At 33.3% G+C, this 13,092-nt stretch overlaps 1 protein-coding gene across 1 annotated transcript; it reads left to right on the forward strand.

Annotated features, from left to right (window-relative positions):
• The first annotated feature begins 4,408 nt into the window (after positions 1 to 4,408).
• LOC143223919 (ovostatin-like) lies at positions 4,409 to 12,701 on the forward strand. Its single transcript, XM_076452393.1, has 6 exons — positions 4,409 to 4,528; positions 5,209 to 5,424; positions 8,959 to 9,264; positions 9,553 to 9,693; positions 10,002 to 10,089; positions 12,562 to 12,701. The coding sequence occupies exons 2-6, from the start codon at positions 5,269 to 5,271 to the stop codon at positions 12,699 to 12,701; spliced, it is 831 nt and encodes a 276-aa protein (XP_076308508.1). The 5' UTR covers positions 4,409 to 4,528; positions 5,209 to 5,268.
• The last annotated feature ends 391 nt before the right edge of the window (positions 12,702 to 13,092 follow it).

The raw sequence follows: 13,092 nt of genomic DNA on the forward strand, positions 1-13,092 counted from the left end.
CATTTCTCAGCTGTGGAAGTTGATTACATGTGACTGATATCCTTTTGATACCTGATGTCGGGTCCCAGATTAATAATTCAGTGGTAATACTTGTGACATACCTAGGAAACAGAGTCATTCTCAGTCCCTCAGTCTCTTGGGTTTGAGATGAAGATGGTTTGATTATCTTCCTACCCTTATATGGATGTTGTTTCCCAGTGGCAGTGGTTTTGGATGTATTTGACTTATCAAGTACAGTTTGTTTTGCCCTAGCCACTCTCTACTTGAGAACATATCCATTATTTTACCCATTTTCTAATTTGTTCTATTTATTTTATATGGTTTGGAATATGATTCTGACAGTGTTCTTTCTCATGTGCTTTTCTCCTTTACTACCTTTATTTTTTTCACATTTCACAATGGGATGAAGAGTGTACCTGGTTTGGAAATGGTGTGGTTTCCCTCATCTGATCTTTAGATCTGACTTTCTCATTTCCATGGGTATGAGTTAATTGCTTTTTTGAAGTACATCTATTATTCTCGTCCCTTCTTTTATTTACTGTGGGATTGTAGTTACTTTTGTGAGAGGAGGTGAGTACTATATCAGAAGTTATAATTTACCTATATTGAAAACGTATTTACAATAGGTACTTACCTTCTCTCACATTTTACACCCTTCCTCTCCACTGAAAAGTAGTGCTTTCATCTTCTGTCAGATTTTGAAGTAATGGTTTGGTGGAGGAGTACGTAGGGAGCCACATGTATCATATGAGTATATCATACTCCTATTGGGGAAGAAGTGATGCATGATGATTTGCATGAAAGACTCTTTGGAATTTTTCAATTCCAATAAGAAGGAGTAGGAGGCTTGTGGCATGTGTATAGAAAAAGTTTATACAGAGAGGATATCACTAAATGAGAATAGCTATTTTTGTGAGAGGAGGTAAATTGGAAATACATTTTTATTTTAGGAAAATTATACCACTAAGGTAATACGTTATCAAGATGTAAGGTATGGTAAATTAAAATTGGTTGAAAATGATGCTTAAAACTGACTGCAGTTGAGACAAATATATAATTTTTTTCTTCTTTTTTTAAATGAGTGAAATAATATATTATTTTGTTGTTTGATGTATTTTTTTATATTTTGGTACCTAACAAATAGTTTCCTTCATTTTTAAGTTACCTTAGTATTAATTTACATTAATTATAAAACAAAGTCTAAAATTCTAATATTTTGAAACATCCAGATTAATGTGAAAACACCTAATGGAAAACCAGCACCAGCAGAAATTATTGAAATTTGTTATGAAGCTTTTCAGTGGTTTGACATATCACCACCTAAACATTGCAAGATTTTTACTTCAAAAACTGATGGATCAGTACAATTTGTTATACCTGCTCAACCAAATTTCATTCAAGGGATTTATTTAGAGGTGAGGTATTTTGCTCATTAAACTATTCATTGTTGTATATGTGAGTTTTCTCTTATAGCAAGTAGCAAATCTCTTTGTTTTGTAAAGTTGACACCAGAAAGCCCAATTGTTTTTAGGTAATTTGACAAAACTCCCTTCAATAAATTTATCAAAAAGTGTGTTGTATTTATAGGAAAAATAGAACTTCAGAAGTGTTCTTACAAAATTTTATTCATGAAGTCTTGAATTAAAATACAAAAATTTGAAATTGTGAAATGAGGTAATAATACTTCAAATCAATGTGTGCCAACTTCTCACTGTTTTTTAGGGTGTGTTCCCATTTCTAGCTCCTTTTGGTTGATCAATTTGTCATAACCTTTTTTTAGCATTTCCATAGTTATTTCTTACACCAGCCATCAAGGGGGCACCCATTTTATGACACTTTGGTGTTTTGGGCTTGGAACTGCTCCTGGGGGTTTATTCACATTAGGTTTATCTTGTTGCCTATCATATACTAGGAGCTATTTATGTTGTGATTGACTGCTTCTCTTCTCAAATCTTTCTCTCTTTTGGTTCCCTGTTGCTCATTGTTTAGCTCTGACTGTTCAAGCTGTTAGCCAAGACTGATCTCACTCATTTTTATGTGTCTATCTTTCCCTTTGATTTCTTTCTTTGGAATCTTGCCTTGATATCTGATACTTTTTTTCAAGTTCAACTGTAGTCCCATTTTGGACAACCTAGTTATAGTTCCTTCTGCTTCTTTGCTTGTTGTTGAGATTCTTTTTTTATAAATTCAGTGTTCTCTCAATCTTGCTTCAGCTTCACACACCCATTTTCACCAAGGAATGTCATTCCGCCACATTCATGTGTGGGATTTATTCAGTGTATTGCTTTTTGGGCCAGACTCTCCTATTATGTAATCTTTTTCTTGTCATATTCTATGTTGCCTTTCCACTTTCCCTGTCTATTTATGAAAGTGGTAGTATTCCATTATTTATCTGTCTGCCACTCCTTTCCTTTTTCTTGTCCTAATATGAACTACCTTTTTGTCTTTTTTAATTATTGTATGCCATAATTTTTCAGCCTTGACTCTTGGTAGTTATCAAGTGGCATTTTCTACTACATTTTACGTATCCTAATACCACAGGATATTTTCTTTCCCTGTCCTCTCCTTCTCTCTTTACTGACCTACTTCTCCAACTTTCATGTCTGATTGTGGTTTTGTATGCTATCTTGAATGCCCCATTTCAACCACTGGCTTCTTGCTCTTTATATTACCATTTTCTCACATCTTATTCTCTCCTTCGTACTTGTAGTTGCTGCCATTTAGATCTCTATTCTCTAGGTGATTATTGTATTCTTTTCCACCAAACTTGTGTACCCCTGTACTCAGATTTCTCCCATCTTGGAGGATAACTCTCATTTCACTCCTATCTCCCTTCATTTTATCTCTCAACTCTATGATTGTTAAGACCTGGACTGAATACTGTGCCATGTTTGGGGTGTTGTTGATACTTGTCATGGACTTCTTTTTGGAATCACATCATCATCTGTTCCTACCATAGGGAACCCTCTTCTTCTTGGAACCTTTCTCCTATTCTTACTGGATATGTCTGCCATCTCCTCCGGTTGATGTTTTCTTCCTTGGGTATGAATGCTTGCAGGCTAATTTGTATTTCTTTGCATCCACTTTGTCACCTTTCATGTTCTCTTCAGTGATTATGAGAAAACCCACTTGCAGCTGTTTTTACATATATATATTTTCTTGTCCTCTTGTTTCCTATTTCACTGGCTCTCATACAAGGTCATTTGAGCAGCATGTGGATAATTTTGTTCACCCGTATTGCTTTGTATCTTTGCTGTCTAACTGTTTCATCTCCCAGAAGCTTTCAATTTTCATTTGTTGCTCTTCTTTAGTCAACTCACCACCTTTGAAATTGCTGTATTTTCCTTTCATTTCTCTCCATTTCCATCAAGCAGGATTTTACCAGGTGACTAATGTTGCTTTTTAGGACATGCTTCTCTCATTAACTTTGTATCAAACCAGGATAAGAGACTGCCTCTACCAATGCCCACTGTGAGATGAGGTATTGGGGAAGGCCATGTGAGGTACCCTTGTGGTATACAAAGTTACTCAATTTTCTGATCCAAATTGAACCATTTCCACAGATTATCGTACAAAAAGTTAGTACCAGAGAAGAGACTTTCCACTTACCTGGTTTATGATTTCTTGCTTTTAAAAATGAAGTTTCATGGTCACCTATTACGCTGTCTCCATTAAAAGATCTTTTCAGTTGGTAGTCTTATGGGAATTCAAACATTTATCCAGGTATCCCTAACATTAATATATTTCCCTCTTTAAGTGGAGCATGAGAGACCCTTGCCATTTACCAGTTCCTAGCTACTAGAGGGGTGGAAGATGGCAAATCCTCACGAGTTGGGCTTAGCATAGTACAGTGAGAAAGGGCCATGATGACATTGTTAGTGTAGTATAAGTGACCCTTCTCATAGCTAATGTGCCCTCCTTTTGCTGCCATAGTCTGTTAAATAGAATTGAGGTAAGCACACACTGTAATGTCTGATCATGCCCTAATTTGATTGCCAACCACTTGTGTGCAGACATTTTGCCAGCCATGATGTTATTTTGACTTTCCATGTGATACTTCTATTTCTTTTGCTTTTTTCTCCCTTTCATCTCAGGCAAAGAGTATGCTCAAGAGCCTTTGCTTTGGACTTTTCTTTGACATATTCTAAAGGGAATTTTTCTAGGTTTAATTTTTGCATTGTCCCCTCCATCAGTTGAGCATGGGATTCTAGCATTTCTGTATATATAAGTACTATCATTTTGAAAGTTAGCATTTCTTAATCTGAAAATGCATTTCTGATAGATATCACTTCACACATTCCTACATGTCCTCCAACTTCTAGTGCACCTTTTGTTTTGTTTTTTTGCCTTTTCAAAGAATGACTTTATCACAAGAATAAGTATATAGGGGGAGTTACTGTGCATGGAGGTTTGTCATTCTCCTATTGTTATATGATGAAATCACCATACACTAGTTAAGTTCGTGTTAAGTACAAGAATTTAGATAGGAGTTAGTGGCGTACAAGTTTCATGGGCAGATGTGTGAGAGGTGAGTATTTGTTAGAAAAACATTGTCAGATTAGGAAAATGTTAACTTTTGTTTGACTACTTTTGTCAAATTTGTCAGTCTCTGCTTACATCAGTAACTAGATTTGAACTATATATTCATTTGACAAACTAGATCAACAAGCAGTGCAACTTATTTTTAAAATACCATTACTTGTTTACAAAACTTGAATTAACAAGTATTCTGTGTTGTTTTTTTCATCCAGTCTGCTTCAACAGCTGAAGAAATTTATTTTGACCAAAACATTTATCAGTTTTATCTCTTTTTGTGATTTATTTAGAATTTTTTAGGCCTTTAAACATCTGAGTTAACTTATCAATGTGCCTTCATCTTTACAAAATAAGTTTGTCATAATACTGGTCAAGTAGGATTGTTATAATACTGATCAGGTTTTGTCTGTTGTCCAAAACAAAAACCTAAAATTTTCATGACACAATATTTAGAAAAAACAAACTACAGATGGAATTAAATGTAATTAATTATATCAATTACTGATTTCAGTTATAATTTGTGTATTGCTATTTAATTGATATTCGTTGATGTGTTGTGAAATGCAATAGCAATTGTAATTCACACTTTGAACAAGTGGCATTTTTCTATTAAAACACAGAAGATTAATGAGAGCTTAACAACAGAACTATTAATAACTATGGTGTATTTAGGCTGTGGCTATCAAGTATTCTAACACTGATTCAAGAGGAGAAAGAATTCTTTACGAACCTATGGAATCCATGTACTTGACACCATGGTACTCTCCCAGTGGCAGTTTTTTGAAAATTCTTCCTATTCACAAGATTTCAGAATGCCAAGATAAACTTAAGCTTGATGTGATTTACACATCAGATACTATTGTTCAAGCTCCTGTAATGTTTGTTCAGGTAATTGTGATATTTGTCATATTAATATTAAACACTCTTTTTGTACTGTATAATTTTATTATTCTTTAGTTATCATGAAAGCTAAGCTCATTTTAGCATTTACCAGTTAGTTAAATTTGAAACTCTTTTTCTTTTTTATGTTTTCAATACACAACATATTTTCATTATACATTTGTTTTTTAGAAACAATATGCATAAATTCGTAATAACAAGAAAACCCACTTGTATAGAAAATTATATATTTAAAAACGGCTGATATGGGTAGAGAAAGCACTGGCAGTGGAGCGAAGAAGGTCAAAATATTGTTTGCTCCTCTACTAGTGCTTTCTGTACCCATTCCAGCCGTTTTTAAATATGTGATATGCATAAATTATTTGCTATGTAATTTTCATTGAAAGTAAACATTAATTTTCTCAGCAGAGACTAAACAGCAGTAGAAACTAGAAGTCTGAATGGCACCAGACCCTATGATACTTACATAGAACAACATATAAAATCTATAAAATTGATCAGCATTTAGATTCAGTAAAAACAGTAAATACAGTTGTTTACAACAAATACAAAAAAAGGAAAGAAGTTACAATGTGAAACTTTATAGAACATAAATAAATACATTATACAAAAAACTGTCAGTAAATCTTGTCATGAAACAACATAAAAATAAAACCTGTTAACATTGAACAAACACAAAGTGTAGGGTGGTTGAGATCTGCATTAACTGATGCACATGATTGTGCACATCAACAGATATTCCACCTCACAATACACTATATTTCACATCCACTAGATGTTGAATGTCACAGTTATTCAAATATTTGTGTGTTGCTTGATGTGCTCATTCCAGTCAGTTTGATATGGAAACATATGCTTGGTGTTTTGTGTAATCCTTTCAGCCAAGTTGTTACATTAAGGATGAAATGATGTCTCTGTCAGGTCTATCACACATTGCATAACTCTGCAGACAATTAACTTTTGAAATTTACTTCATTACTATTAGGTTTTTCCAGAGGCTCTTAATTATGCAATTTACTGTTCACATAATGTATTGGCAGTGAGCCATATTATTACATGAAGCAAAATATAAGCTTTGACCATTTTGGTAAGTATTCACTAAAGGATACCACATAACATTTACCAATATTGAATTCTGGGAGAGATCAGAGTGTTTTTTTGTTGTTGTTTTTTTGTAAAAGAGAGTCTAAAACTCTTTTAAGTGTTCTTTAGTATGATCAGCATTTACTTTAAGTGTAGTGCTGAATTTAGACAACTTAACATCCTCATAAAAGTGCTACTAGAAAAATTACTTTTATGTATTGACTATAGTGGGAGAAACATAAATGTGTTTACTAGTTTTGGTTTCCTGCCTCAGAGACCTTTAGATTCACAGTGATGTGATTCCTAGCAGTGATGCAACATATTTTATATTTCTTACTACTTATACAAGTGTTAGATGTTGCATGTGTCTCTCTGTGTTTACAAATTTGAAAGACAGTAATTCATTTTTCCTAATTAATCAAGCAGTATTCGATCTAAATCTGTGTCCTTCATCTACTTCTCATTTGTAAAGTTTACTAATAAAGTTTTTATATAGTGTTGATTAATGCAAGGGCTGATGAAGATACAATTAAGTTGTTTTTCTAACCTTGAAAATATTTTTAAAAAGTATAGATGAGCTCCTAAAAATACTTTAGCCCCTAGACTTCAATAACGTTTATCTAGTCTTAACAGTACATACAATTTATTTTCTGTAGCAATAACTTTTAGATAGTCCATTTGCTTTATAGCGTTTCTGTTCCAGATAATACTGCACAATGAAACTGAACTTTTGAAACATTTTAACCTAATATTTGATCACACCTTGTGGATTCTTGAAATTTATCAGTTATTTCAGGAACTTGTTCTACTGTAATAAAAACCGTCTGTGGTATGCTATTTTTTTTTTTTCTATGGTTGTGACATTACCACTATGATCCTAACACCATTGGCATTTATATTGAGGATGCATTGACCACTTTGTTTGAATAAACCAATAGCATTGCATTAAACAAATTTCATTTTAATGATGCACACTTGATCCCAGTTTTCAGACTATCTATAATGCAGACATCAATTAACATGTCAAAAATCACTTGTTTGCTTTGGTACTTGAAGGCTTTAGTATTTATATGAATGTATAGTTGTAACTTTTGATTAGAATATTACTTTGTCATTGTGGTGATTAGTCAACCTAACAAGAACTCACAGTCATGCTGGATATTGCTAGTTCTCTCGACAATGATTGGCATTGACCTACTGTAATACCTCTTGCCTTCTCATACTTTACCATCAGAGGGGTAGCAGATGCTGGCTGATGACATACAAAGAGCTTTGTAGAGACCTTCTCTCTCAATATCAGCATAAATAGGCTTCACAATGGTGCAGAGATTAGCAGTTAACTTCTACAGCACAATGGAAGTGAATTCAGGAAAGAAAACTAACAGTCTGGGAAATTCTAGGTTGTAACTTATTTCTCTGATCTAGTGGTGAGATTAGAAACTTTTTCAAAGCTATTTAGATTTGAGACCCTCAGATCAAACTACAACAGCAGTTGTTTTTACCTCTTTGTAATAAACCCTTTTTCATCAAGAGATCCTAAACAAAGTGACCCTGAACACAAAATGTTTTGCAGATCACTAAAATATTTTTATTAAATAATTCAGAAAATGTGCAAACAATAAGTAGCATGTAATTTTCTTTGTGAAAAGTAGATCTTTGACCATACTTATAAATTTGTACTGCTCTCTCATAGTGCAGTTTTAGGTACTTCAAAGTTGGACTGTTTTTTATTTTAAGTGCATGAATAAATACGTTAATACATTATGCTGTTGAAAGAGTTTTTGGTAACTATATTTATTAGGTATGGAGTTTAAGAAAATGTACATTAAATAATACATTCATGAATTATAGCTCTCATTTTGAATTTAAAAATATCATAAGTAAAATCATTTTTAAATTGAAGATGTATTGAAAAAAGGAAAAGAAATTGTTATTTTCTTTTACCTGGACAGGAGTTTAAATTCACATGCTGACACTTTATATATTGACACCCATTCAATTTGGAACAAATAATATAAATTAATTATTTATTCCTAGAATTGGCAGTGGGGTTTGTATAAACCCTATAGGATTTTTAAATACATTTTTCTGATCCTTTTCTGTATAAATTTGCTTATAGGTGAGTCACTTCATTGGTTATCTCTAATATCCTGTGCATCCAACAAAGAAAAAAATAAATAAAAATCAAAGTCATTCCACTTTGTTCCAGTAACTATTCATGGGATTTGCTGTGCATTTTAATTAGAATATGATAGTTAAAGTAGACATATATATATATATATATATATATGTGTGTGTGTGTGTGTGTGTGTGTATTTATATAGTGTTATATATAGCTCATTTTGAATTTTGTAATACAAACACGTGTTTTATTTGTTGTAGCAAGAGTTTGAAAAATATCATATCGTTAATCAAGCTTGCTCCTTTCTCATATAACAGTTGATAAGAAGGGGAATTCCAATGAAACCTGTTAAAGTAGATAAACTTCACATACAAAAGTTGAATCCGAACAGTGACATGCTAAAAAACATCATTGTGGATGAACAAGCAATGCCAGGTGACAGCTTTGCCAAAAATACTTCCATGAAAATTCCAGCCTTATCATATATTGCACATAGTTCAATAGAACTAGAGATAAAGGAACAGCTCACTCCTATAAGCAGAATAATTGTATTTTTTGTTAGAAACAATCGTGAGGTGGTTGCTGATTCTACATATTTCTTTGCAGAATGTCTTAAAAACAAGGTACTTACTCTGTTTTAGGTAAATTATCTGATTTTTGTAAATGTAATTAACAATTATTTTTCATCTTTAAAAAATGTCATTTCTATTATCATTTGCCATGTTTACAGTCTTTCCAAACTTGTATCAAATAATTGTAATGGTTTCTGGATACTGTGAAAACATAATTGTTCATCAAGTATATAACCAATTTTCATTTTTTTGGCACTACAATAGAATTTTAAAATTAGTATAATTTTTGCAAAATAATATTTATGTAAGAATTACATTAGCCTCATAATATAATTTCAGGTTAAACTTTCCCTCCAGAAAGATAAACAAGTAGGTGCAAAGCTTAGTTTTGATTTAGAAGCTGATCAGAATTCCCTGTGTAATGTCCATGTTTTGGATAAGGCATCAAAAACCGGTTCTTCTACATTAACTAAAGGAAAGGTATGAAACATTCTGCCTTTGTATTTTGAATTTTACTTGCTGTAATGTGTGTCAGATGAATGTTTTTATGAAATTCTGTACCAAAAATGTTTAAAATTAATGTGGAAATAATAAACAATTATTGTGTGTATACCGTGCCTCATAAGAAATTGTATTTTTTATTTAATAAGTGTATTTATGAAAATAAGGAAGAACTATAAGGAATTTTACAATTATTAAATTATTTTATTATTAAGCCTGTTAGCTTGTGTTATATAAAATTATAAAAATTACTTTCTCTTCTTTTAATACACTTTATCAATCAATAGCTGTTTGACATACTTCAATATCAAGACATTGGACGTTACAATTATCCTTTCCAAAATGGGCAATGTAAGAAACCAGCTGAGAAGACAGGTAATTGATACCATGAAAGAAAGTATTAATATAAAACTAAATTTTGTTCACATTATTTTTCAAGATTTTCATTATTTTGATATCAGTTATGCTATTTTCTTAACCACTTAATTGGAGAAAATTGGTTTTTATTGTTCCTATTTTTAAGATAAGTGACCTCATAAGTTTTGGTATTTAAATGTTTTGTATTTTTGTGATCAAGCATATTTAAATAATTTAAGAACTAATTCTGAAGTCAGTAAAACATAAATAATTATGAATTTTAGGTCAAATAAAGTGAGGTGTTTGAGGCAGTAAATGAGGTCCTAGCTTCCATAACATAAATGTCAATTAACTTAGCTTGTGTGTATGCTTAGTTTAAATGTATCTACCCGAGAAAGGATATTCCTATATGTTACTTCTCTCTTTTCACAAGATCAGTTTGTTTTTTTTAATTTGTGCTGCACTCTAAATGCAAACTTTTTAAAAGCATACTACAAGCCTTCTGTACCCCTATTGGAATTAAAGACTAAAACATGTCTCTCATGCAAATTATCATGCGTTATCTCTCCACAAATAGGAGAGCATTAGTATTGCATGGTGTATGTGACTCCCTCTGTATGCCACTGTCAAACCATCATTTGTTGTTTGCTTGAGTTCTGATGCTCTTTTTGTTCTTTATTTCCCCTTAAAGTGGTTTAACTTACTTTTTATTTCAAGAATTTTCTCCACTTTGTTTTCAAAAGTATTTGATTTACCTGTGTTTTGCATTGAAAAATTTTGCTTGTTTGTCTGGTATCAAGCATGAATTACGAAGTAAACATTACCACTTGAAGTACATCTCATACACCTGGTAACATAATTCAGGCTTTATGTGCAAGTGATCCATTAAGTGATTTATCAGCCTTTATTTGTGGGGAGTTTAAATGTTATATATGACAGCTTTTGTCTCCTGCTGTTGCTCCTCTTCTTCCTGAGCCTTCGAGCCTGACCAGACTGATGAGGAATTTTGGTCATTTATTTCTTTTTCAAGATTCTCTGTGCCTTCCCAAATCTTACCTGAGGATTTTGTTAGGCCCTTGTCAGTTTTTCTGATATCATATCTTTGGTCCTATTTCTTAGGACCAACATTCTTCCCTATTACATGATTCTGCCTCCCATTCCCAACCTTATTTAGTTTCCCTTTACTCCTGCAGTTAAGTTACAGTATTAGAATGCTGTATGCCCATGGGCTTTGTATTAGTCTGTTCTCTCTTATTATAGGATGGACTGTCCATATCTTTACCAACAGTTATTGTGTTCAGTTTTAACTATTTAGGGGATGAGGCCTGAGTCTCACATTAATCTTACTAGCACTCAGTATTTCTGTTTTTGTCTCAAACTGATGACTTTTTTGTAGTACCTCTCATCAATCCTTCTCCTGTCTGAGGCTCTTCAGAGAATTATGAATAGTTTTCTAAGGATCTCCTCTCTTTCCTCATTTTCACATTGGGCCACCTCTTGTTTTCAGCTCTTGTTCTGCAAATATAGTTTATTTATTGTTGGGACTTTTTTGGTTGTAATACTATGTTGTCATGGCCCTGTCTCCTTGCTCATTATATGTAGGAACTTTGAATGACATTGTTTTCATTTCAAGATGTTTTGTGTTTGACACGTTTCTGGAGTCTTTGTCAAGGATAGCTTTGGTCCAACAACAGTTTACCCTTTCTCAACTGATAGCCCCTTTGTCCCACCCTGAGCTAAGCATGGCACCGATTTCTGTCTCTCAACATGCCCCTTCCAAACTCTTGCCTGTTCTTTCTTCCCCTTTCTTCTCTGATGTTTGAGTTCACTGAATTTTGTCAGAGGGATTCATCATACCCTTTCTTACTCTTCCTCCCTTGTCCTTCAAGCCTGTTTCTTTTCCTTCTTTGGGATCCCTTGTCACATCATTGTATATCCAAGACAATGCAAGACCTCCTTACACAACAGGGTATTGAATGAGCTCCACATGGTTCAGGGGAATTTTATTCTCACCTGTTCGCAGTTCCCAAAAATACAGAGAATTGAAAACTAGTCATTGGCTTGACCTGTTTCAATTTATATGTTTACATCCCGTGCTTCACTTTGGAATCCCACCCTACTTTTCAGTGTTTTTTTTTTCTCTGGGTCTTTGAATGATTAAGATGAATGTTTCAAGTACATATCTGCATATTCCCATATCAAAACGTATCTATCATTAATTTTGACATGTCCATTGTGGGGTGGGATATTAATTTCAAACCCTACCCCTTGAGCCATCTTTTCAAACCATACTTTCTCTGTCAGGTGTTGCAAACCTTCACTTCACACCTTCATATCCTGGGATTGTGCTTTCACTTTTACTTGGACAATTGACTTCTTTTCACATATTCCAAATGAAATTCAATCTGTCATACTCATCAACTCCTTTATAAAGCTGCTTTGTTAGGCTTGTTGATTAAAAGTGGATAAGTTTTTCTTCGTCCTATGCAGCATCTCTTTCATTTCAATGTTTTATTCAACACCCATATCAGTTAGTCCCAACCTTTTCGTCTCTGGAACTGGACATTTGGAATGTTGTGTCTGCTACTTCACTTTCTGTTCATGAGATTCTATCACTTTTAAGGATGTGAACTTTTGAGACTCCTCTCATACCCCTCAGCCAGGCTCATACATAATCTCTTCAGTGGATCTTTCATGATCAATGGAACCTGTCTTGAAATCCTTTGGATGCTCATTATAACCTTTCCCTCCTACATTGTGAATGATTTCTGATGATGGTTTGGCAAGGCTCATACATCAGCAAGTATCACACTTCCTCCTCTACAGTCAAATTTACATTTATTTATGGATGCATCCCTTCAAGGCTGGTTTGCATGGGTTGATTAGCAAGAGACTTTTGGTTGTTGATCTGTGGAAGAATGTTTTCTTCATATCAACATCCTCTAACTTCTTGCTGTTTCTTGGGTTTTGGATCACTTTCTTCACAATACCATAGATCGTCCGATTGTGATCCATTCCAAC

The sequence above is a fragment of the Tachypleus tridentatus genome, chromosome 8 (genome assembly GCF_004210375.1).
Source record: "Tachypleus tridentatus isolate NWPU-2018 chromosome 8, ASM421037v1, whole genome shotgun sequence".
Classification (NCBI taxonomy): Eukaryota; Metazoa; Arthropoda; class Merostomata; order Xiphosura; family Limulidae; genus Tachypleus; species Tachypleus tridentatus.